The sequence below is a fragment of the Gorilla gorilla genome, chromosome 5, assembly GCF_029281585.2.
Source record: "Gorilla gorilla gorilla isolate KB3781 chromosome 5, NHGRI_mGorGor1-v2.1_pri, whole genome shotgun sequence".
Lineage (NCBI taxonomy): Eukaryota > Metazoa > Chordata > Mammalia > Primates > Hominidae > Gorilla > Gorilla gorilla.
The window spans coordinates 123697439-123724797 of record NC_073229.2 but is presented as its reverse complement, the minus strand read 5'-3'; the positions used below and the strand labels follow the sequence as shown (position 1 = coordinate 123724797).

Sequence of the window (27359 nt, the reverse complement as noted above, 5' to 3'; positions counted from 1 at the left end):
CCTGAGGTTAGGAGTTCCAGACCAGCCTAGCGAAATCCCCTCTCCACTAAAAATACAAAGATTAGACGGACGTGGTGGCACGCGCCTGTAATCCCTGTAATCCCAGCTACCTGGGAGGCTGAGGCAGCAGAATCATTTGAACTGGAAAGGCAGAGGTTGCTGTGAGCCGAGATTGTGCCACTGCATTCCATCCTGGGTGACAGACTCAGACTCCGTCTCAAAAGTAAAAAACAGGCAGGGTGCGGTGGCTTACGCCTGTAATCCCGGCACTTTGGGAGGTTGAGGAGGGCGGATCACGAGGTCAGGAGTTTGAGACTATCCTGGCCAACATGGTGAAACCCTATCTCTACTAAAAACACAAAAATTAGCTGGGCGTGGTGGTGCGCGCCTGCAGTCCCAGCTACTCGGGAGGCTGAGGCAGGAGAATCGCTTGAACTCCTGGAGGCGGAGCTTGCAGTGAGCCGGGATCGTGCCACTGCACTCCAGCCTGGAGACAGAGCAAGACTCCGTCTCAAAATAAATAAATAAATAAATAAATAAATAAATAAATAAAGTAAAAAAAAAGGAACACTTGATCCCTGAGAACAAAGTCATCTTCATTTATTTCTCTTTCCAATCACAGGAAAAATAAGTCACAAAACCTTATACTTTATTACAATGCCATTGTTCTGTTTTTGAAGTCCTGGAAGAGGTAATAACAGAACCCCGTATCTGAGCCACTTCGCCTAGGTTAGACCCACTCAGCAACTCCCGTGCTGAAGACAGGAGACCGAGCGGCTTGGGCCCCCGGCCAGAATTCTCAAGACGCTCTCGCGAGAGCCTTCCAAACGCCGCGAGCTCTCGTGAGCACTAGTTCTCTTCAATCTCAGCACCTCCAAGGGTCAGCACCTCCCCTCCGGCTCCCTCCGCTACCGCGGGCCGGAACTTTTGTCGATAGGAACGGGTTTGCACAGTTGAGTGTTGTCGGCCGGCGTGAAGGAGACTAGGGGGCCATCGTCTTCCTTTCGCCGTCGCCGCCGCGGAGCGGAGTCGAGCCGAGCTGATTTGATCGAGGAGCGCGGTTACCGGACGGGCTGGGTCTATGGTCGCTCCGCGGGCCGCTCCGCCGGCTGGTGCTTTTTTATCAGGGCAAGCTGTGTTCCATGGCAGGGAACTTTTGGCAGAGCTCCCACTAGTAAGCGATCTTCCGTCTTCTCACCTGGGGCCGGTTTTTGGGGGGGCTGTGAGGACGGGGCCTGTGACTCCCCTGGGCCTGGATCCCAGCTCAGTTCCGAGTGCCGGGGTCCTCACGGGAGACCGCAGCGGCCAGAATCAAGATGCGCTTTTCTGAGGCGACTCCCCTCCCCGCCCCCAGCCCCAGTTTCGGGGAGGGAAGGATCTGTGAGGGGGAGGGGTGGGAGAGAGTTTAGTCTCCCGGGAAGGAACGTTTCGGAGTTTAATTTCGGATTCTTGGTTTAGCTAGGCCGCGGGGGGTCGGATAGAGTGGGCACAGGTACGGGAAGTGTGACTCAGCTCAAGACTGTGAAGCTACCTGTTCAGGACAGTTGTGGCGTGCTTTTACCTGGGGTTTCTTCGGGTGATCGGCGTCGTGGTCTTTTGTCATTCACTGTATATCTTGAGTGGATTTAATATTATGAGGAGAGGAGAGAGTCTGGCTTGTTTCTGCCTACTAACCGCTTCTTGGCGTACTTTATGTCTAGATGGAGTTTTATATTGATAAGGTATAGGGCAGGTGCCCTCTAAATTTATCCATTTCATTAGCCTGTGCTTTATATTTTGTTTTAAAGGCCTATTTTTCCAGTGACTTTGTTTACCTGTTTCTTTAACCTTTTTCATGAATAAGTTCTTGTTTCTGTCAGTGGCCATGTGAGAGCTAGAATAATATTAAAAACATTTATCCCTAAATACATTTGTTTAAGCAGGCAGGAAGGTGCGTTATGGGGTAAATTGAACATTTGAGTAGGCTTTCCACTGTATAGTTGAAAGATGAACAGAATTTGACAAAGAAGGTATCTTAGTATAATTTTTTATGCTAAGAAAGCATTAGTAAGTAATTTAAATTTCGATTCTGTGAATAGGATCTGTTCCTGATGTTCATTTTTTAGCCCTTTGCAAAGAGAAAAAAAGAAACAATGAACTCAGTAACCTATTTAAGGAAAAGCAGGTTTTCCTCTTGCTATAAAGTGATTCTGTGGAGATGACATGTTAAAGAAGCTTTACCACTGATCATATGTGTGTGTGTGTATATATATGTGTGTGTGTGTATGTATATATATATATATGTGTGTGTATATATGTTGCATTGTTTTCACACACTGAAATATTGCTTGGGCAAAATTAAAGTATCGAAAGTTTAGGTATTGGAGTTAGAGCTCCTGAAAAAAAAGTTTAGGTAGTGGAGAAGAGATATTCTGATAAACTCTGAAAGAAGCTGAGAGAATTGACAAGTAGCTGACTGTTGATTTTTCAGTTTTTCAACTTAAAAAAAAAAGATCCTGCCTTATTTTCAATAGTGTTCTCATTATGCTTTCATTTATTCATAGCATTCTAAAAATATGTTTTCACTTTTCAAATATAAAATTATTATAAAGTTAAGTGTACTTCTTTGAAACTATTCTTTTCTCCCAATTCAAATAGTCCTAAAAGAAGGGACCACTTTGCCTTTCTCAAATCCCTTGAGCAGTCATGGAGTTTCTTATCTGGAAAAGGTAACAAGTGTGGAAGACAAGACAATTCTGGAAAAACAAACGAAAAGATTATGAAAGGCCATTGTCTTAGGTGAATTTGGTGAGAGAGGGCAGTTGATATTAAATATGCTATATTTCATGCTTCTAAGATGCACGTTTTCACACTTTAACATCTTTGAAATCAGCATGGCAGTTTCTTTCATAGCATATGAAATAATGATGAATCCTAGATGTAATCTTAAATTTGATGAAATGCAGTATTTATAAATTTTTTTAGTTTATCCTCCATACAGAGTTCTGTGAGGAAAACTCATAAAATGTTTGTGAAATTTATCTTTTTAAAAACATAAAATGACTCTGTGGGGATGAAATTAATTAGCAAACCACAGTGTAGTTGAGGTAGAACAAAACACAGTCTGTGACCAAAATGAACTAGAAGGGCACTAAGTATTTGCTGGTTAATTGAATGCATTAATGAACAAGTAACAAAAATAAAAACTACGAAACTAACTGTGGATACTTTATTGGTATCCACAGGAAACTGAAAATACAGTTACTTACTATCTAGAAAATAACATCATAATAGTACCATATATGGAATGTAACCAAAGCTTGAATGTATTAGAAGATCAATATCCTGAATAATTGAGAGATAATATAAATATTCTATTTAATAACATTAAGAAGGAAACATGAAATAAACCTAAAGAAACAGAAAGAAAGACTTAAAATAGATAAGGATGCTAATATATTAAAAGGAAAAAAATTATAAAAGCTAATTCTTAGAGTAAATAAAAACAGTAGACCAAACTACTGCTAGTTAAATCAGGGGAAAAAGGAATGATACAAAAATACAAAATTAGGAATGAGAAAAGTAAACCCAGGGGTACTTTTGGGTTATCTCCAGGGTTTTAAATTTGAAAGCCAAAGCAAGTTAAGAGTATTACCCAAGAGCTATGTGTTATTTCATGGGTGAATACTTTCCATCTTTCAAGAGAATCTCCTTTTGAAATTGTTCCATTTCATACAGAAAGAAGAAAAGCTTTCTAATTCTCTTTATGAAGCCATGATAACACAGAAAAATCTAGCAAAGGGAACACTAAAAACAGTCTCACTTTTGAATATTGATGCAAACATTGTAAATGAATTATTACCAAATGCAGTCTAACATTACATTGAAAGTATAAAACATGACATTGGATTTTATAATATAGTCAATATTAAGAAATCTATTAAGCAGTAAAGGTATTAAAAAACTAATGCAATTCAACATTTATCCTTGACTAAAGCTCTTACTAAAACAGAAACAGGATGCTTCCTTAACATGAAAAAACATAAAGCATCAGCAGTGGTGAAACATTGAGATAATTAGGGTGCCTATTGAAGATTTTACCAATATGCTAGTCAATACAGTTGATACAAAGGAGATATAGAAAGAATGACAAAACAGGGACAAAATTATCAATACATGGAAATAAAATTAATGAGAAAACTCAGTTAATTGAGAAGTTATTAGAAATAATAAAGTTTTAGGAAGGTGACCAGTTATAAAATGCAAAAATAAAAGCTTTTTAAAAATGGATAGAGAAGTATAATTTACATTAGCAACAGAAAATATACAGAGGGAAAAATATAAAGAAATATACAGAACCTGTAGGAAGAAAACTTTAAAAGTCCATAGTGGCACATACAGATTTTAATAGAGTTTGAATTCTTGGTAAGATGTCATTTCTCCCCATATTGATCTTTAAATGTAATGTAATCACAAAATTTGAATGGATATTCTTTTTTAGGACTCGACATAATGCTTCTAAAGTTTAGGTCTTAGAATAATTGTGATAGAATAGTCAGAAATTTTCAGAAGAACAGAAGGGAGTAGTTTTCATATCACCTATTAATTACTTAATTTTCTATGTTTTAAAGTAGCACAGCATATGAAGAAGAAAAAAATAGGAAATTATAAAGAAGATCCAAGTATAATGATAGAATTATAAATCAGGAAATACCTTAGCGCATTTGGATAAGCATTTGACAACATATTTAGCTGGATCCCTACTTTATACTCTGTACCAAAATAAATTCCAGATGGATCATAAATTGAAGGAAAAAAACTCTTAAGAGTATTAGAAAATATGGGTGAATTGTTTTTTTATCATTTTGAATCAGGAAAGGCCTTGCTACACCTGACAAACATGAAAGTAAAAGGTAGATTTAAGTAAGTGATTCAGATTTCTGTATTACAAATAAATACTGAGAGATATTTAAACTTGGGAGAAATTTTGCACTTATTTGACAAACAAATGATTTATTATTTATACTATACAAATTTTAGATCAGAAGAATCTCTTAATCATTAAAAAAATCGGTAATCCCATTAGAAAAATGGTCATATTAGAATTAACATTGTACAAAAGAAGAACTGTATTTGACCAATAAAGACATGGAAAGATGTTTAACCTCAAAAGTAAACTACAGGGAAAAGAAACAGTGACATACTACTTTGCCTTTAAGTTACAAAGTATTTAAAAGTGGCAGTAACCCATAGGATTTTTTTTTTTTTTTTTTTTTTTTTTGACAGAGTCTCACTCTGTACCCCAGGCTGGAGTGCAGTGGTATGATCTCAACTCAGTGCAACTTCCACCTCCCGGGTTCAAGCAGTTCTCCTGTCTCCGCCTCCCAGGTAGCTGGGACTACAGGCGCATGCCACCACGTCCAGCTAATTTTTGTAATTTTAGTAGAGATGGAGTTTCACCATATTGGTCAGGCTGGTCTCAAACTCCTGACCTCAGGTGATCCGCCCACCTCGGCCTCCCAGAGTGCTAGAATTACAGGCATGAGCCACCGCGCCCGGCCAGGATTAAATATTATAAGATTCACTCATGAACTGTTAATACAAATGGAAATTGGTATAATGTTTTTGGAGGGTAAACTGACAATGTGTATCAATAAGTTACCAGCAACACTAACCCATTAATCCTACTTCTGGGAAGTTATTTCAAATATATTATTAATCAAATATGCAAGGAGAATTACAAAGATATTCATTAAGAAGAATATCATTCAGGAAAATAGTAGGAAGAGAGTATTTTTTTTATACCAGCTATTAATTACTTAATTTTCTGTGTCTAAAATAGCACAGCATGTGAACAAGAAAAAAATAGGAAATTATAAAGAAGATCCAAGTATAATGATAGAATTATAAATTAGGAAATACCTCCGCACATTTGGATAAGCATTTGACAAAATTTTAGCTGGATCCCTACTTTGTACCAAAATAAATTCCAGATGGATCATAAATTGAAGGAAAAAAGCCCTTAAGGGTATCAGAAAATATGGGTGAAAAATGACGACCTATATTTCCATCAGTAGAGATTGGCTAAATAATGATCCATCCATAAAGCTGTATAAAAGAATGCTGAATAACAAGTTCATTGACATAAGACTTCAAATACATATTGAATGACAAACACAGGTTCAAGATAGTTTTTTCTTTGAGTCATGTCAATTTCATATCTGGTTAAAAATAGCACACTTGACTAGGCAAGAGGAGGAGGCTATCAGTGTAACACATTCTGAGGCAGTTTTTAATATAATTAGATTTGTGAAGTAAGGAAATTAAATGCCATAGTTACCCATGAACAGCTGGAAAACTATATACTTCCTCAAATCTAAGCCACCATCAATTGGTGCCAAATAATTCCACCATTATCTTATATCACTAAGAAAGAATAAACATGCTGCCAATTAAAACACGAAGGCATCACAGATTGTAAGACATATCTTGATATCAGAGCCAGAATCAATGAAATACAAGCTAGTAACAGACTAAGGAGGAAGAAGGAAAAGATTAGAGCAGAATTTTTTTTCAGGACGTATTTACATTTATTAGTGAGATAATTCTTATTAGTCACATTTCAAGAAATGTGAGAAATAATTGTCTTTAAGGTTACTTTTTGCACTTTGTACTTCTCAGAATATGAACAATGTGTTCAATCTAAGAGTGTTTCCTCTGACCTTGCTTGTTGATTTTCTGTAACATGTCTTTTCTAGTTTGCAATGGATTTTGGATAAACAAGATCTGTTGAAGGAGCGCCAAAAAGATTTAAAGTTTCTCTCAGAGGAAGAATATTGGAAGTTACAAATATTTTTTACAAATGGTAAACTTTTTAAAAAATTGGTTCAAATTGTATAGTTGGTTACCTCTGAATAAAAATGTTTTTGTGTGGTAATTTGTGAACTGTTTTAGTGCATACCTAACATTTTTGCTTATACAGGTATTTTTACAACGTATTCATTTATCTTTCTTTTTAGTGATCCAAATAAAGTTTTTTTGTGTGAATTTTACATATCACAGGCATTCAAGACAATTTGAAAGTGTTACCTAATCTCCCTAAGACTTTATAATAATTATTAGACCCAGTTCAAGGTTGGCTAAAGCAAAGTACTTTGAGGATAAATGATTCTTTGGATTGACATCGTATAGTGGTCATTTCTCTTAGAACTTTGCTTTGAAGGGAAGAAGATGTAGGGATAGATCTTTACTCTGACATGTAGTAGGTTTGTCACATAATTTTTTTAACTTTCGGTTCACTATTTTGTAAACTTATCTTTTTTTTGAGGATTCATTATGGATTTTTATGTATTATTTATTTGTTTTGGTGAGCTGTATAAAGCTAAGTGTGGTGGCTCACACCTGTAATCTTAGCACTTTGGGAGGCAGAGGTGGGCAGATCACTTGAGGCCAGGAATTTGAGATGAGCCTGGCCAACATGGTGAAATTCCCTCTCTACTAAAAATACAAAAATTAGCTGGGCGTGGTGAGGCACAAGAATCACTTGAACCTGGGAGGTGGAGATTACAGTGAGCCAAGATCGTGCTACTGCATTCCAGCCTGGGCGACAGAACGAGACTCTGTCTCAAAACAACAAAAAAAGTGGTAGTATTAACAAGTTTCATAGGTGTCTAATATTTTCTTTTTATATTTATTATAAAGATAATATGAAAAGCATTAAAAATATTTAGAAGATAGAGGGGAAATACTTATTCAGCTTCCTTAATGGATGAATAATTTTTTGCTGTGGGGCAATTTCTGTTTTGTTGTTGTTCTGTGGTTGTTTATGCATACCTATATATTTCTTAACACATTTGCAAATCCTAGAATTAGACCACTGTGACTCACATAGAGCATGTGTAGGTTTTTTCCTTTGTTAAAAATGAACATAATTATGATTTAACCTCACATGGAAGTTACTGTTCAATGTTAATATTATAATGATACCAGAAGATACATTTAAAATTTCATTATTTGCCTTTTAGTTATCCAAGCATTAGGTGAACATCTTAAATTAAGACAACAAGTTATTGCCACAGCTACGGTATATTTCAAGAGATTCTATGCCAGGTAGGATTATTTTTATTTTATTTATTTGAACTCTTATCTAATGTTGATGAACCTTAGCACAGTGTAAATGAATCATGTGTCTACCATAGAGTTATCTTGATTTTTTTCCCAGTGTGTTTTCTGTATGAATGATATTTAACTTTGTTTTATCATATTTTAGGTATTCTCTGAAAAGTATAGATCCTGTATTAATGGCTCCTACATGTGTGTTTTTGGCATCCAAAGTAGAGGTATAAAACAATTTTCTGTTCTTCATCAAAGTGTAGTCAATGTATGTTGGTTAATCTGCCCCAGTTTTCACATGGCCTATGTAAAATTAATAAATGGTAATTTATGCAAAATACTAAAATTGTACAAAATCAAAGAAATATATACATATCCTTATATATTCACTTAACAGACACATACAGCACTTACTGTGTACCAACTGACTTAATCTTTGTAACAAACTGGAATACATAGTAGTAGTATTCCCATTTTATAAATGAGGAAACTGAGACAGAGATGAAGAACTTGCTTAAGATGATATAGCTAGTAAGTGTGAGAGCCCGTGTTTGAACCATGGGAGTCTCGTTACCAATCCTGTGTTCTTAACTACTTTCCTCTGCTGCCTTTGAGACATCTATTGTTTGGCACTGAGTAGTATTCAGTAAGTACCACAGCTTGCCTACCATAACCTGAGAATGTCCCTTATGCTTCTCACCCATATGCTTATCTTCTCCTGTCTTCCCTTCCATCATCCTGATGATTGGCTGCCTACCAAGCCAGAAGGAAGGCAAGGATTAGGGGAAGCTATAGCTATATAGAGTCTAACAAGTAAAAGTTGAGGTTGTGAGCGTAGAGAAATTAAGTAAGGGAGAGAAGATAGATAGGAACTTGCAGCAGAGACTGAATTTATGTTCAACTGTTTTACCTTTGTAGTATTTTTGAAAGAGCTCAGCTAAAGTCCAGAAAATAATAGCAGATATTGGCTGTTTTTCATAAATAATGTAGTCTTTGGTGGTGTGAAATCTTTGCATTATGTTTCTATTTTTGGATAATGTCTTAGAGTTGTATTCTTGAATATTGAATGTGATTTTTACCTAGTAAGTTTACATTCCTTTTGGCACCCACTTTGATTTAGTTTTGTTTTAGCCATGATTTAAGGTTATCCATGACATCTTTCCCAACTATTACCTAAATAATGACAATTGACTCTGTTAGAAATAATATTAAGACAAGCTTTCTAGAAGTTTATGTTTTCTAATTGTGAGTGGTAGTTTAAGAAGGCAGAATCAGCTTTGTTTTTGTTAAGTTCTTTAATGGAAAAGAAAGTGTTTATTAAAGGTCCTTATTATGGATTGAGTTTTCTAATTCTAATAATTCTATGTAATATTTGATTTTATTTAAATATTACCATGTAATAATTTAAAGTCTCTTAAGCACAGGCAGTATGGAGGACCAAGACAAAAAATCTTTATAAACATTTAATCTTGTAGATTAATTTGAGGATTTTAATCTATCTTACTTGTTAAATATTGTTATTTGATTTACTGAGTAGAACTCTGTGATGTGATTTACTGAATGAAAGTTTTCCCTTTGAGTTTTGGATAAAGAATTATTCCTAGGCCGGGTGTAGTGGCTCACACCTGTAATCCCAGCACTTTGGGAGGCCGAGGCAGGTGGATCACCTGAGGTCAGGAGTTTGAGACCAGGAGTTTGAGACCAGCCTAACCAACATGGCAAAACCCCGTCTCTACTAAAAATACAAAAATTAGCCGGATGTGGTGGCAGATGCCTGTAATCCCAGCTACTAGGGAGGCCGAAGCATGAGAATTGCTTGAACCCATGAGGTGGAGGTTGCAGTGAGCCAAGACTATGCCACTGTACTCCAGCCTTGGTGACAGAGCAAGATTGCATCTCAAAAAAAAAAAAAAAAAAAAAAGAATTATTCCTGAGAAAGAGAATGTAGTCTTTCAGATTTGGTTGTAGCATTATTATTATTTTTTTATCTCTGTGACCAAATCTTTCTGTATTTTCTCTAGTTTTATGGAAATTGTATGGAAAGCTCATTTAAGAACATGTCTCAGGCTTTTACTTTTTCTTTTCAGTTATTATAGTTGGAGGTTTAAATGCAAAACAATTATATTAGTACACATACATTTCCCCTACACAGGATAAGGATGTAGGCTGAAGGTATTTAAATAGATTTTTAGTTTAGCTCCTTTTGTTGGATAAGAAACCAACTCTTGATTTTTTTATTTTAAAATGAAGTGAAGGCTTTAGAAATCTTACGAGGCAATAAATGAAACAGTATATATAAGGTGGATCATAATAAATTTTAGTATTTTCACAATGGTGGTTGTTCAGTTGAAAGAGGAAATGGGAACTGACTTTGGAAGTCTTATGTAATTCCTGTCTCCCTGTTCTAAAAAGGATAGTAACTGTTTATATGTTTTTTTTTTTTTTAGTTCTTTTGGTGATTAATTAAGGTTTATCTTATTCACAAATTCGACTGTTTTACCATAGAATGGCATGAAGTATCTGTTAATACAGGTTGAATTGAATAGGAAACATACTTAATATTCTTGCAATTAAGTATAGAATGTAAACAGTCTTCTTGGAAACTAATTTAAATGGAAAAACTGACACTGTAACCTTAAGGCTTGGTTTCTAATTTGGTACCTTTTATTGTTATTAAATTATAAAATTATTTTAAAATATGTCTTAAGTTGTAGCAATTTGGGGGAAAGGTAATACAGGCAGAATATCCGTAATCTGAAAATCCTAAATGCTCCAAAATTTGAAACGTTTTGAGGGCCGACATGACATTCAAAGGAATGCTCATTGGAACATTTTGCATTTCAGATTTTTAGATTAGGGATGCTCAACCAGTGTAATGCAAAATATTCCTAAATCAGAAAAATCTCTGATCCTAAGCATGTCAGATAAGGGGTAATCAGCCTGTACATTTAGGGGTGTAAGTACTTCACGCCTCAAGTAGTTAGAAGGTGAACAGATTGTAAACAGGAGCAAGGAAATCCTGTTTTGAATAGAGTTCAGATACCCTTAGATTCATTGGGTTAACATGTACCTGCTTTTCTTTCTTTAGGAATTTGGAGTAGTTTCAAATACAAGATTGATTGCTGCTGCTACTTCTGTATGTAAGTGCAAAAAGTATATCTGCTTTAAGGATGTAATTCTAAAGAAAGCTCCAGAGTACATAGATTTTTTTTTTTAGTTTATGAGACATATGAGATTGGTTGGCTTTATTAAATTTCCTGAGGATACCTTTATGTCTAGTGTATTTGGCAAAAAATCAAGCTAAAAGAGGTTTTTTTTTTAAAGATATAAAGATATTACTTTTAATGTTAAAATGGATAGTAATTATCAATCCAAAAACATCAACTCAGTGGCTTTTAATCTTGTAAGAGTAAAGAAAAAATTCTGTTTCCGAATTTTATTGTATTTTATTGTTTTCTAATGACTATTATGTCATTCTTATGGGTAGATATTAACATCTATGTGCAAACCCGTTCCTGTGTTGTTGGGTTGTTATGAGGACCAAATGAGTTAATATAAGCTTTTAGAACAGTGTCTTGCTTAGTATGTTACTTTGCTGAGGCTGCCATAACAAAATGCCACAGAACAGGTGGCTTAAACAACAGAAGCGTATTTTCTCACAGTTTTAGAGCATGGAAATCCAAGATCACGGTGTCTGGCTATTCTTACATGGACCTTTCTGTGAGCACACACACTCCTGGTTTGCCGTCTTCTTCATGTGAGGACAATAGTCTTACAGAATTAGGCCCCACTCTTGTGTCCTCATTTAATCTTTTTTTTTTTTTCTTTTTTCTTTTTTTTTTTTTTTGAGACAGAGTCTCGCTCTGTCGCCCAGGCTGGAGTGCTCACTTCAACTTCCGCCTCCTGGGTTCAAGTGATTCTCCTGCCTCAGCCTCCTGAGTACCTGGGACTACAGGCATGTGCCACCATGCCCAGCTCATTTTTGTATTTTTTAGTAGAGACGGGGTTTCACCGTGTTGGCCAGACTAGTCTCAAACTCCTGATCTCGTGATCCACTAGCCTCGGCGTCCCAAAGTGCTGGGATTATAGGTGTGAGCCACCACGTCTGGCCTGTCCTCATTTAATCTTATCCCTTTAAAGACCCTCTCTCCAAATACAGTCACATTCTGAGGTACTAGGAGTTAGGGCTTCAACATACGAATTTTGGAGGGGGACATATATTGGTCCACAATACTCGGTAAACTTTAGGGGCTATCATCATCATCTTCAATGACAACAACATCATTATCACTGGAAAACACTGTGCCAATGCAGTGGCATTGGTACCAAGGTAAAATACAAAGAATTTAAGGACAAAAAAAGAAGACAGAAACATAAAAATATTAATACAGAAGGAAATAGTATAAGAGAGTTACAGAGAATGCTGTGAATGTTTTGGGTGGGAAAAGATTGTTTCATGAATCCAGAAAGGATTAAGTAGAACTTGGTGAAGGAAGTTGAACTGGGGAAATGCAAGAGATAGACAGTCTAAGAACACTGAATAGTTTAGTCAAATAGGGAAAGCTCATGAGTTAGATTAACTGAATGGTGAGTAAGGAAATAGTGGGGAAAAATCCTTACCTAATTTCAGCTAATAGAGGGCCTTCGATGCTAAATGAAGGAATCTGCACTTTGTTCTATTGACAGTAATGAAAGTTAGTTAGTTATTTGAGATGGAGTCTCGCTCAGCCGCCCAGGCTGGAGTGCAGTGGCACGATCTTGGCTCACTGCAACCTCTGCCTCCCAGGTTCAAGCGATTCTCCTGCCTCATCCTCCCTGGTAGCTGGGATTACAGGTGTGTGCCACCACGCCGGGCTAATTTTTGTATTTTTAGTAGAGATGGGGTTTCAACATTTTGGCCAGGCTGGTTTTAAACTTCTCACCTCAGGCCTCCCAAAGTGCTGAGATTACAGGCGTGAGCCACTGCGCCTGGCCAGTTTTATTTATTTTTACACATGAGGGTAATGCCAGCATTGTGCATTAGGAAGGTAAATCTGACCCACCTCAGGCTCCCAAAGTGCTGAGATTATAAGCGTGAGCCACTGTGCCTGGCCAGTTTTATTTATTTTCACACATGAGGGTAATGCTAGCATTGTGCATTAGGAAGGTAAATCTGACAGAATTATGTAAGATGAATTGGAGGAGAGGGCAGGCAGAATTAGACAAATTTTGAAGTTATTTACATCCCACAACATGGATGAACCTTGAGGACATTATGGTAAGTGAAATAAGCCAGTAAAAAAGACAAATATTGTGTGATTACACTTACATGGAATACTTAGTCAGATTAATAAAGATAGAAAGTAGAATGGTAGGGCTGGAGGAAGGGTGGTATAGGGAGTGATTAATGGATACAGAGTTTCAGTTTTGCAAAAATTTTGTATATCTTAACACAATTGAAAAACAAAAACCTTCTGAAATACAGTAAAACTGCAAACTGTATTGAGTGCTGTCACTTACCACAGGGTGCTATGAGAAATAAAACCTAACAAGTTTAAAGTGGAAAAAATAATTTTTAAGTTGCTGAAGTCATCCCAGTGAACACTAATGAAGGCTTAAACGAATATTGGCAGCCAGCAAGAAGAACAAACAAGCCAGATTTGAGCGATAGAGTCAGTAGTTCTTATAAAAAGAAGGGATTTAAGAAGAGTCAGAAATGTGTTTTGAGGTTTTTTTGCCTGGGGGTTGGGGAGCTGAAGCTGGTACTGAAAAAGAGAATAAGTGAGTTCTGAAAAGAATTAAATTTAATCTTTGACATTCTAAGTATAAATATGTTAGTAGAACATCCTCTTAAAAACGTGAGGCCAGCAGTAGAAATTTGGAATTTGGTAACATTTAAGAGTTGCACAGGCCAGGTATGGTGGTTCCTGCTTATAATCCGAACACTTTGGGAGGCTGGAGCAGGAGGATTGCTTTAGAACAGGAGTTCAAGACCAGCCTGGACAACATAGCAAGATTCCAGCTCTGCAAAAAATTAAAGAAAAACTAACTGGGCATGGTGGCACACACCTGTAGTCCTAGCTACTCACCTGTAGTCCTAGCTACTCAACTAGGCTGAAGTGGGAGGGTTGCCTGAGCCCAGGAGTTCAAGGTTGCAGTAAACTGTGATTATGCCACTGCACTCCAGCCTGGGCAGTGGAGTAAGACTCTGTCTCTAAAAATAAAAAAAAAAAAGAGTTGCACAATGTCTTATGCTGCATAGAAAAAGATGTGAACCAAAGAAAAAAACATCTTTGAAAGAGAACATAGTGTCATTAACAATGTGGGGGTGGAGGTAGAAGCCAGATTGCAAGGAATTAAGAAGCAAGTAGGTGCTGAGAAAGGAATAGTCTAACTATATTAAAAATATATGAAACAACTTCAGTGAAGGGAATTGGGGGAAAGGTGTTGACATAAGTAGCTTTGGAAATGATGAAGAGTGTAAGAGTAAAGGCAAAAGGGACTACACATAAGCACTATACTCTAGTTGATAAAGTTATTACCCATGGGTGTACAAGTTAACAATTCTGATAATGCTATACATGTATATGGGAATTAAACAATTACATAAATCAATAGCAAATGTTTGAGAGCCGGGTTTCTCGTTGTTGGAGCGGGAATTTACAGATAAGCAAAGGGCTGGAAACAGCATGAACTCGTGTACCTTAATACAATATAGATGGTTAGTTACATATAGAAATATTTATAGATATGTGTATATACATGGGTTAGTGTGTGTATTTCTTGGCTTTCTCAGCTGAAAGAGTCTATAAGCAATGACATCCCAGTAGCAATGAGCTCACCTAGTACCCATATCTTGGTTTCTAATCATTCTCCAATAAAAGGTACCAGGGCTCCTTGGAGAAATGGTTGATTCTAGGACTGGGGCAAGAAATACACAAGATGGACCTGGACCATCTCTTAATGCCAGTAATAAAGAAGTATTCAAAACAAACAAGAAAAACAAAAACCTCTATTGATGAGGATATGTCAAAAGGATATAGGAGCCAACTAAGAGAGCTCCCACTGACCAAAGCTGAAAGAATTTGAGCATCAAAATTTTAAAAATAGTATTGGATAATAACTCAAAGTATAAACTAAATATCCATGAGTCCATACTGATATAAATAAATGAGGGAGAAGAGACATGTCTTCCATGCTGAAGAATTCCAAATAATATATGTAACTATTCTGCCCTCAAGTAGAGGGAGCATAACTCCCCACTCCTAAGGTGCTGGCTATACATGTTAACTTCCTGCTAGTGTGTACATATGGAAAGGGAGGAAAAAGGTAACTTTACAGTGGGGAAACCTGAGAAATACTGCCTTAGCCAGGCGATCAAGGTCAGTAGCAACAGTGATAAATCACATTAATATCATGTATCATTGATGTGATATGATGAAGATGGTACTTTATCTCGGTGGTCTTCCTGTCAAAAACCCATTTTCTCTAGTCTAATGAGAAAAACATCAGACAAATTCCAGTAGAGGGGCATTTGACAAAATACTTGACTGGTACTCCTAAAAACTGTCAAAGTCATCAAAAACAAGGAAAGGCTAGAAAACTGTCACAGCCAAACAGTCTAAGGAAACATGACAAATAAATATAATGTGGTATCCTAGATAAGACCCTAGGATAGAAAAAGGACATTGGTACAAACTAAGGAGATCTGAAAAAAGTACAGTTTAGTTAATAATAACATTTCAATATTGGGTCAGTAATTGTAACAAATGCGCCATACTAATGTAAGATGTTAATAGTAGGGGAAGCTGGGTGAAGGCATGTCTTAGTCCACTTGGGCTAATATAAGAAAGTACCATAGACTGGGTGGCTTTCACAACAGACATTTATTTCTCACAGTTCTGGAGGCTGGGAAGTCAATAACGGTGGGTATAAGAGAACTGTGCATGATCTCAGTGTTGGAGTCTACAAAAATAAAAGGCAGAGGAATATAATTAGGTAGAGTTTGTTTTGCTTTTTTCAAGGGAAATTTGAGCATATTAGTATGTGATGGAAGATTTACTGAAGGAGGAAGGTTAAAGATGAAAAAAATAGTAGGAGTTATCAATTGAATAGATGATAACAAGTGTATAAGTGGTAAGACAAACAATAGAGAGGAGGGATGTATTTTTCTCCAAGTTGGAGGAAAAGGATTAAAAGACAGAAAAAAATGCAGAGCAGTTTTAGCATGGAGTAACAGACATGTGACAGTATCAGGTAAATATATTCTCAATAGAGGTGTTAGGTGTCAAGGTCCAGGGGATGGGGATATAGATTTGTTTTATATACAGAGATAATTTTACTTTGTTGATTGTCTACCATTATATAAGAATCTGTTGTGCTGGTATACTTTACATCACAAGGATTTGTAAAACTCAGAAACCTTAATAGGTACGTCTTAAATTTAAATAAAGGAGAGAAGAAAGGAAAGATTATAAATTTACTAATGTCAAGTTTAAATTGTTCTAGGTTTCAAATCCTGGCAGATATTACACATCTAAATTAGCTGTAGGGCACTGAATTTGCAAAACAAATCTTTTTGAAAACATAGTGCATAGAAGAAATGGAATTTCTTTCTTTTTTTTTTGAGATGGAGTCTCACTGTCACCCAGGCTGGAGTGCAGTGATGTGTTCTCAGCTCACTGCACCCTCTGCCTCCCGGGTTCAAGGGATTCTCCTGCCTCGGCCTCCCGAGTAGCCGGGACTACAGGTGCATGCCACTACACTCGGCTAATTTTTGTATTTTTAGTAGAGATGGGGTTTCACCATGTTGTCCAGGAGGTCTCGAACTCCTGACCTCAGGTGATCCACCCACCTTGGCCTCCCAAAGTGCTGGGATTACAGGCATGAGCCACTGTGCCTGGCCAGAAATGGAATTTCTTTTAATTTCAGTGAAATCACTTGGGCTTTGTACAAATGGAAGCTGACACCAAACATTTTTTAGGACCTGTCAGTAGTTACTTGGTTGAATTAAATGTGTCATAATGGCTTGAATACAGTTTCTCAAATAGTACTTATGTGTATATGCTCACACCATTTTAAGGAGATGGGGGATTGATGCTTAACATTTTTTTTTCATTTGTACTTTATTTAGTGACTAACCAATAAAGTAATAGATAATAGAGTACTAACTTTATGTGTTACTACTACTACTTTATGAGTAACTCGAGACCTTTGCATATATATTAATGCTTTTATTAAAATATATATTTTGATAAATACCTGGTCATTGTAAAAAGTTTAGAAAGTGCAGATTAGTAAAAAGTTCTTAAATCTCACAAATAACCACTGTTAACATTTTTTTGGTGTACTATCCTCCCAATATTTTATATGTATATTTTTTACCAATTGTATATATTGTAAACACATATGTAACCCCTGTGTTCCTTCTAAGCTCAGTCACTGGAAAACAGAAGAATACCATTCTGTAGCTGAAAAGATTTTAGAAATGATAAAAGCCAGTGATTTTTTTTTTCCTGATCTTTTTCTTTTTTAAACATTAGAATCCTTTCTTAAAGTAGTAAATATAAAATTGAAGCTGTGTAGAGTGTCCTGCCCCCCAGTCTTTCCCCTTCCCTGAAAATAAATAAAAATCTGGGTCCGTAAGTGTTGCCAAGAATTCCTACTGAAAATAATTTTGCTCTACCCTCTAATATTCTGCTCTGTTAAAGGAATTTTGAGTTAATTTATTTCCCATTTTCTCAGTTTAAATTTTTTTTTTATTTTCTGCAGTAAAAACTAGATTTTCATATGCCTTTCCAAAGGAATTTCCTTATAGGATGAATCATGTAAGTATATGGTATAAAATGGAACAATTATCAAAGCTATATATAAACTAGCTCTATTTTATATTAGACTAAATTTAATAGTTTTCCTAGAAATGGCAGTTTCAAATATTACATAAATACAGACATTATTCTAAATTAAAGCTAAATAGCTTTTACCATTTAAAAAAAATACTTCATAGTGGCGATTATCAACCCTGGATGCTCATTAAATCACCTTGGGAACTTGTAAATAATACTGATGTTGGATCCTTTCCAGAACAACAAAATCAGAATTTTCAGCCTTGGGGCTCCCAACATTGGTACTGTGTAAAAGGTCCCAGGTGATACTACTATTTAGCTGGGATTAAAAACTAATGGAACAATATGAAATATAAGGTGAATTTCTATTGACATTTTAATAGGTATGTCCTTTTTCCAACTTGCAAGGGATTTGTTTATTCTCTTTAAGTTACATTTTTTTAATTAAGTAGAAATAATTGTATTTTTGCATTTGCTGAGTAGAAAGTATACTGGAAAATCTGATGGTTTTACAGGATATTTTAAATAAAAGTGAGTAATAGAATGATTGTGAGAAGCTGGCTTTTCCTTACAAGGATTAAAATCCTTATAATCATAATTGCATTTCTAATAGTAATTTTTTATTGCAGATATTTATTTTAATATAAACTATGTTTATTGTCTGGATTTTTAAAACTTTTTGGTAAAAATTTTTGATAAATTACTATAATGTCTGTAATTTATGTTAGATTAAGTGGACTTATCTAATTTGGTTTCATATTGACATTTCATTGATAATCTTTGTTTTAAACAGATATTAGAATGTGAATTCTATCTGTTAGAACTAATGGTAAGTAAATCTTCTGTGATTAATAGATTAAAACATTTTTAAATTAAATGAAGTTGGAAATTATTTAAAGAAATGATTTTAGAGAGGTACATTTTAAAACCATCCACCTAATATGTGATGGTGAAATCATGGTAGCCTATTTATATTAGCACCTAGAGTCTCTCTGAAGCCTGTAAAATAATTTGTATATCCTACTTAGGATGGGAAAATTTTTCTGTTCTATAGTAAGTAACTATAATGAAAGGATTACAAACAGACAAGTCAGGACATTAAACCACCATAAATTATGTGCACAATTTGTGTGTGCGTGCAGTGTTATTTAAAGATAGATTATGTCTTTGGCAGAATTCTGCTCCTCCAGTTGGGAATTATGAATTTATAGGCTAATAAGAGGTTTCAGTGTGTTGCAGATGTGACACTTTGAGTCTCTAAGGGAATGAATGGATGCTGACTGACTGCCAACCGATTTATCAAGGTATATTCCAGAGAGAGCACTGCCTTCACTATTACGGTAGAGTTTAGGGCTGTCATACTGCTAGCTTAAGAGAATAAAAGGGAAGCAAGCATGAGTTAGTGAAATTCACTTTGAAATACACAATTACAAATCAGTTGGGTAATGATAACATTTTTGTGTTGTAATAAATCTGTTTTTTATACATACACATTTTTTAAACTGTTTCTAGGATTGTTGCTTGATAGTGTATCATCCTTATAGACCTTTGCTCCAGTATGTGCAGGACATGGGCCAAGAAGACATGTTGCTTCCCCTTGCATGGTAATTAGAACAGAAGTTATTAATAGTGTAACATGTTATTAGATAGGAAGGTTGACAATTAAATATGAAGTTCAGTATTTTTAAAGTCATTAAACTATTGCCCCAAGATATTTTATGTTGAGCAAAATACCACTTGTTGAATTTTAATAACTATAGTGGTGTAAATGCCAAAATGAAAACAATCCTAAATTATCTGTTCCATAAATATACCTATTAAAATTTAATTTTATACAAAACACAGACTGTTAACATAAAAATTAAGACTGAAGTTATCTTTAAAGTAATCAGAATACTTTTTGGTAGTATGCAACATACATATAAATTTACTGTATAATTTCTGGTTTTTTAATTTGATTTTTCTGATTTTTAAAAAATTAGAAAAATTGTTTATAATTTGTTATGAGATTTTGAAATTTAAAATATATTTAGCTGTAATTTTATTCATTGATATGTGCTTATTTGTTGTCACATTCATGTATCCATCCTTTTGCCTTGATGTTTTCACTTTTATAGCTGTGCTTCAGTAGTATAAAAGGAAATAAATGTGTGCAAAGATGGGAAGTCTGGCCCTCTCTGGAGGAAATATACAATCAGATGAGGTAGTTCTGCTTTCAGTAATAATATGATTTACATTTCTATAGGAGGATAGTGAATGATACCTACAGAACGGATCTTTGCCTACTGTATCCTCCTTTCATGATAGCTTTAGGTATGTAAGCATGGTGTGCCTTTATGAGTTAAATTGTTATAAACTTATTTAGGTCATCCTAAACTAAATTTCACCCTATTGTACTTTATGTTTTTATGTTCCATGAAGTAATAGACTAATCCTTGCATGTGAGCTTTCAATAATATGAACTGCAACTGTCATAAATCAGGATTATTATTCCCCCACCCCCTTTTTTTGGTAAGTTTTTTGTTTTTTTTTTTTTTGAAACCATTCAAAATAGTTTTAATCGGTGTCTGAATAGAACATATTTGTTTGTTTAGAGGGAAAAGTTCAGAATTAAGCCAGCTAATATTAGTTGTAGCATGTAAAATAATTGGGGCTTTCATATCCTGAGCCCAAACAAATACTCAGAGGTTGAGTAAAGGAGCATCTGTGGTCCATAATGCTTGGCTGGAGGAAGACGTTAAGTACATTCACTCTACAGTCTGTGGAAAGCAGTGCTGTAATGGGTGGAGTCAGATAGTCCTAGGCTTAAACTTTACCTCCTTTACAATTGTGGGAAAATTATCTGACCTTTCCGTGTTTGTTTCCTTAATTGTAAAATGGAGAGAATACTAATAATTCCACTGAGCCGTTTGAAGAATTAAATGAGATAGGTTGTAGAGCACCAAATAATGCCTGTTATATATTGGGCACTTGTTAATTTTTGTTCCTTTTCCTTCTATTGATTTTTTTTTTTTTTTTTTTTTTTTTTGAGATGGAGTCTCACTGTGTCTCCCAGGCTGGAGTGTAGTGGTGTGATCTTGGCTCACTGCAACCGCTGCCTCCTGGGTTCAAGCGATTCTCCTGCCTACAGGAGGATTATAGGTGTCCACCACCATACCTGGCTAATTTTTGTATTTTTAGTAGACACGGGGTTTCGCCATGATTGGCCAGGCTGGTCTTGAACTCCTGACCTCAGGTGATCCACCCTCCTTGGCCTCTCAAAGTGCTGGGATTACAGGCGTGAGCCACTGCACCCAGCCCCTTCTATTGATTTTTATAACTCCATCCTCTTGATTTTTCCCCTCTTATTTTCCATTGGTTTGTCTTTGTTCAGTTGTTCAATTATTCCTTAAATGTTGATGTTTCTTGGCCTTCTTACATCAGGGCTGACAAATAGGTTATACTTACACTTCTGTATTACTGGCAGTTCCCTGAAAGGACTGGATTTGAAAGGATTTTGAAGTGGTGTCCTACCCAGTGGGTAGGAATACTGGGATCTGCATAGGTAGGAAGGAAGGGATAACAGAACATGTGTCACATCTTTGCCATCCCTGCTGTCTTCTTCTTGGGTACCTTCACTGAGATTCATGGCTTCTACTATCACTTACATGCCGAAACATTTAAATCTCTTTATTTAGCCAAGATCTTGCCACTTGGCAGTTCTTTATATCCATCTTCCTTTTACATAGCTGCACTTGGCATCCCACCAGCACCTCAGACTCATGATGAGGATTGAGCTTATCACTTTGCCCCAAAATATGTTCCTCCTTTTAATGTCTTTGCCAGTTTGGTGAATAGCACTAGTTATATACCTTAGTTGGAAACCCAGCAGTTAGGCCCTTTCATCTCCCTCAATACCCACATGTAGTTGTTTACCAGTACATTTTGTGCCTTCTTCTCTATTGTTCCTTCTGTAATCTCATAGTCATCTTCTCATTTCTATCCATGTTACCACAGCAGTCTCCTAACTGGCTTATTAGCCTCCAGCACTCCCATCCTCAGAGAGCCTATCTATCTTCCAAACTGTTGAGCTAGGCTAGTGGTTTCACCTGGGGATAATTTTGCCCCGAGGGGACATTTGGCAATGTTTGGTTTTAGTTGTCATAACTAGGGTAGGGTGCTACTAGCATCTAGTGGGTAGAAGCCAGGGATGCTGCCAAGCATCTTGTAGTATTCAAGACAGTGTCAAAGAATTGTTCAACCTAAGATGTCAGTAGTGCCAAGATTGAGAAACCCGGAGCTAGCCAAATTCGTCTCCCAATTGATATACATACTATTCTCTTCTCCCACTCTTTTTTTTTTTTTTTATAAGACTTGGCTTAGATATCAGCTCTTCAGTGACCCTCCCCCACCCTTTCAGCATCACCTCAGTCTGGGTTTAGGATGCTTCCTCAATCTTCAGTGTACTCTATGCATGCCCATGTTAATAGCATTGTCCACTGTATTTTAATTTCCTGTTTTTATCATGTCAGTCATTTGGTTTTTTTTAACCCCTTCTTGACCTAAGCCCTACTCATAGCTTTGCTTGACTTAGGGCAACCAGTGTGTCAGTTCACATTTGAGTTGCTATTTGCCTAGAATGTCATCCTTAGCAAAGACATGGATAACCAGACCACGGAGTATAACTTAAGCTGGGGTGGGGTCAGGGTATACAGGCTGCTCAGTAGAAATTGTTTTAGGCAAAATTATGATGTAGATTCCTCTCTTTTGTTAGTTTATATTGTATATAACATATATAACTAATATTGTATACAGTATATTACATTTATTTTCTAACCTTTATTTGATTACAACACTGAATTCTGTAAGGATGTGCCCAGCTTTCACATAACTTGATCATGTGCTAATAATGAAAAGGAAGAAAAAAAGGCCAGGCAACACTGCTTTTAACTGAAATGTGGAAACATAGTCAACATTGTTAAAACCTAGTGTATTAATTGACATTTTTGTTTGTTTTGTTTTGTCACACTGACTTCTGGGTGCAGTTTAATGGCTACTTTGTACACTACTCAGGGATAACTTCCCTTTTCTGCTCTCCTCATTGGATGTTTTTCCTCTTTAACGTGCCTGACTCTCAAGGCAACTGCACCATGACTAGCACGCAGTGAGGACCAGATGTCAAGAACTTGATGTAATCTACTAATTTTTTCTGTCTCGGATTACATTGATGAGATGGTCAGTGGTAACTCTCATATGTAGCTGTTTAATGTTTTTTAAAGAGTGTTGGAAAATACACAGGAAATAGTGAAAAATCTTTGTTAGATCATATATTCTGTGTTTGCAGTTAAACATGGACAGTTGTCTCTCATTTTCATTTCAGCTTGCCTACATGTAGCCTGTGTTGTACAGCAGAAAGATGCCAGGCAATGGTTTGCTGAGCTTTCTGTGGATATGGAAAAGGTATTCCCTTAGTTGTATGTAAACTTGAATGTTTAAAAATTAATGTCATATTTACTTATCATGAGCCTAAAATCTTGTGATGTCCACCAGGCTAAGAAGATTATTGGTTACAAAATATTAAGAAACATGGGCTGGGCATGGTGGTTTGTGTCTGTAATCCCAGCACTTTGGGAGGCCTAGGTGGGCGGATCACCTGAGGTCAGGAGTTCAAGACCAGCCTGACCAATATGGTGAAACCCCGTCTCTACTGAAAATACAAAAATTAGCCGGGTGTGGTGGCATGCACCTGTACTCCCAGCTACTCGGGAGGCTGAGACAGAATTGCTTGAACCTGGGAGGCAGAGGTTGCAGTGAGCCAAGATCGTGCCACTGCACGTGAGCCTGGGCAACAGAGCGAGACTCCATTTAAAAAAAAAAAGTTTGGTAGGAAGAGTTAATGCTGATTATTTAAGTTATGTATCTCTTTTCAGTTTAGGATTAAACAGAATGGTAAACTTTTGGTTTAATTGGTTGCAAAGTAGCCTCTAATTCCCAGGATTATTTTAAAAGCTCCCTGGTAACCACTGAATACTACTGTGAACTTCTGTAACATAGACTGTCTCCTGGCAGAATGGCTTTTGCTGTGTTTCTAGCTTTCTGCTCAAGTGTTAAATGCATTAAAATTAATCCTAAGGTTAGGTTCTACTCAGGTGGGAAAAAAATAGCTAATTTGGAAACTAGTTGTTTCAAATTTGTAGCTGCCAGTTTTTGAGCACCTTAATGTATGTGTAGTAACAGAGAATCAAAACATCTTTTGTGCACTACCCCCGATTAAGTTGTTTAAAATAATTTATACTAGAGGAGTGTACTCTATAGTGGTATATTCCCTCATGATTAGAACCTTTATTCTTAGTATGTTTCAGTTTAAAAGATATCATCAGATGGAAGGAAATCAGCTGCAGAGATAGATAAGAATGGACAATGCACACATGCTGAAAAATGAGAGGCTAGAAGGAAAATCCTAAACAGCACTGTGGTGAAAAATACTGCTTTCAAATTTATCAGGATTTAAGGACTGAGACTATTTACTGTTTTCTGAGGGTTGTGTAGTGATGTATGCTCTTTAAGAAATGTTGCTTGTTTTTGCCACTGAGAACTTTTCAAATATTTTCTTCTAGATTTTGGAAATAATCAGGGTTATTTTAAAACTATATGAGCAGTGGAAGAATTTCGATGAGAGAAAAGAGATGGCAACCATTCTTAGTAAGATGCCAAAACCAAAACCACCTCCAAACAGGTACTTTGTAGACTTTAATTATTGATGTCATTTAATTATATATCATACTTACCACATTTTTCTTAGATTATGTTGTTTTGTAGTTTTTAAAACATTTCTTCCAAAACTTCATGATCCATGTTAATTTTATTTTTTAAATTTGTGATTTGATTGAGAATGTCTCATTTAAAAAAATCACTAATCTGATTAGTAACTTTTCCTAATGCAGTGGAGGTATATTACAGGTATCTCTCAACATATGGTCATATACCATAAATTTAAAGCTGACAGAATTAGGTAAGTTCATCTGAAATTCAGGACAGAATTCAGAACTATAGTAGTTTCATGTCAGTTTGATTCTGTGCCATCTTTTTTTTTTTTTTTCACTGCTGGCTATTGTCCTGTTTTATAAATTTCAGTAGCAATTTTCAAAAATTTCAATGAATGATCTGATATTGTAAAGATAAAGAATTTTGGTTTTTAAGTGACCCTAAGATCCACAGCACATAAGAATATATTTTTGCTAAAAATGAATCACCTGTGCTAAGAGGGTTTTTTTTTGTTGTTATTGGGGTGTATGTGTGTGTTTTAAGTAAGATGTGTTCATTTAGTTCAGTGGTTCTCAGCCCTCACTGTGTATCAGTTCATTTGGGGCAGGGAGAAAAAGTCAGAAGGGAAATAAAGAAATGCCATCCATCTTAATTGTTTCTTTTGAAAAATGATTGTTATATAACAAGATAGATTTATGGATTGCTACTCATAAGTTAATGTTACAATTTGGAAAAAGTTAATACTTTATTCAAGGAGCTGTTTAAGGCAGTCATTCAAACAGCTACCTTTGGATGCATTTTTTGCAGAAATTCCCTGAGTGATTCTCCACTAGTGGCAGGGCCTGAAGCTGCAAGATGATGGTGGACAAGATAAGGCAATAATCCTATTGCCAAAGTTACTGGTATTTTCAGTTTTAGTTATTTTTAAGTATTCAGCATTTTTATTTTAAGTATTCAGCATTTTCCAGGAAATTACCATATTTCTTGCTGACTTATAAAGGTTTGCTGTATTTATATATGATTTTATTATGCCTTTGGACAACAGTTTTGGTTTTGTTTTTTTTTTGAAGAACACTTCTTGTTTTTCATAAATAGTAGGAATAGGATTTTATATGTAAGATTTAATTTTATAGGAAATTTGTTTAGAAGAAGCTGTAATCTCTATGTTGAGTGATACCTGTAATAACAATGAAATCCCATACCCTAATTTAAAGTTTTTGAGTATATATGGACACTAACTTCCAGAATGCTTGTTATATGTGAGGGCACAAAGTTATATAAGAATAAAAACATAAAACCAAATGTTAGTCTTCTGGATTTTAATTTTTCACGTGTCTTATAATGAGGAATGTCTTTGTTTTGTATAGTTGTGCGACAGAATAATGAATTTAAAAGTCAGTAGGCTTATCAGGGTGTAAAAATGGATCTTTTAATTGGTATAAAATCTCTTTCTTCCCCATTTGAACAGTGAAGGAGAGCAGGGTCCAAATGGAAGTCAGAACTCTAGCTACAGCCAATCTTAAAACATTCCGAAGAATTCCATAGTGGACCACTTGGAAATAAACCATTGGACAGATTTCAGTAATGTCTTCAGTGGAACACAAATGAAAATGAATAGCTTGTTTCTGTCAAGCATATTGGAAAGTGATTTTATTTTTGCAAAATAAGTTTTTCTTTATCTAATATGATTCTAGTACATAATTGATTAAAATCTCTTGATTATAAATGTTTGGAAAGGTTCTAAGGGGACCTACAGACAGACATACATAGACATTTCAAAATTAATAGCTTTTGATTAGTATAATATTTCTTAATTTGGATAATAAAAATTGTAGCTTTTTATTAAGCCAGGAAACATGAAGCATAATTTGTTTAAAATTCTCTTTGGTCATTGAGGGACCAAAAAAGGACGTAAAATTTACAGTCAATCTATGAGGGTTTTTTTCCCTCCATAAGTTTAACTTTAAAACTGTATTTAAGGAATCAAATCTTACAAAATCCTGGAAGATTTTGGTAATGATGTTGATAATTTCAGGGAAATTAATCAAGTACCTATATTGATTTAAAAGTGTATTTTATTCAGTAGTTTGAGGATCTTGCCATGGAAGATACTAGCCCAGCCTAGCAGAAAAGTGCAATATGTATAGCATACTTTGACATTTTAAACATGATAGTCCATAACCATTTTGAAATGCTGGGCAAACTACATGAAGTTATTTATAACTAATTCACAGCTAATCAGGCATTTTGAAAGCTTAATTGGATTCAAAAACCATAATGTTGGAATTTGGTAAAATTTTAATGTTGATTTTTACTGTGAAAAGGTTTTTATAAGATATACACACCCTAGTTTAATGTTGTGTCTTGGTGTGAATTTACAGATTTACTACAGGTATTCTGAACCAGGAACACAATCAGGTTTCAGGCCAGTTTGATACTGGCTGTCCTTAATTCTAATATGAGAGTAGGACATCATACTAAATGTTATGTCAGTGGGACTGTACTGTCTGTGGAACTTAGCAAATTAATCATTTTCTTCAGACTTGAAGGAGAGTGATAAATAAAATTTGGAGTCATAGGTTATTGATGCACAATTTAAGGATTAAACATTTTTAATCAATTGTGGATGATGGCTTATTAAATTAAATGTTGACTTCCTAGTATAAAACTGCAAGAATAAAAGTAACTTCTCCAGCTGTA

The 27359-nt window shown here is 35.6% G+C and overlaps 1 protein-coding gene across 3 annotated transcripts; it reads left to right on the top strand.

Annotated features, from left to right (window-relative positions):
* The first annotated feature begins 825 nt into the window (after positions 1-825).
* On the top strand, positions 826-27359 carry CCNC (cyclin C). Of its 3 annotated transcripts, none has more exons than XM_004044439.4 (12): positions 826-1174; positions 6738-6844; positions 8004-8088; positions 8249-8318; positions 11180-11231; positions 17842-17897; positions 18709-18744; positions 19428-19519; positions 20161-20228; positions 23275-23354; positions 24512-24630; positions 26128-27359. In XM_004044439.4, the coding sequence occupies exons 1-12, from the start codon at positions 1143-1145 to the stop codon at positions 26180-26182; spliced, it is 852 nt and encodes a 283-aa protein (XP_004044487.1). In that variant the 5' UTR covers positions 826-1142; the 3' UTR covers positions 26183-27359. The 3 variants fall into 3 exon arrangements, with proteins under 3 accessions (XP_004044487.1, XP_018884778.1, XP_004044488.1); XM_019029233.3 differs by having other exon boundaries at positions 858-1174; positions 25467-27359; XM_004044440.4 differs by lacking the exon at positions 6738-6844 and having other exon boundaries at positions 863-1174.

Excerpts from the sequence above, each read along its gene's own strand:
- CCNC (XM_004044439.4), top strand. The coding sequence starts at position 1,143 with ATGGCAGGGAACTTTTGGCAGAGCTCCCACTA. Across the intron at positions 1,175-6,737 it reads TTTTGGCAGAGCTCCCACTA|TTTGCAATGGATTTTGGATA; the intron begins GTAAGCGATCTT and ends TGTCTTTTCTAG. Across the intron at positions 19,520-20,160 it reads ATGTTGCTTCCCCTTGCATG|GAGGATAGTGAATGATACCT; the intron begins GTAATTAGAACA and ends ACATTTCTATAG.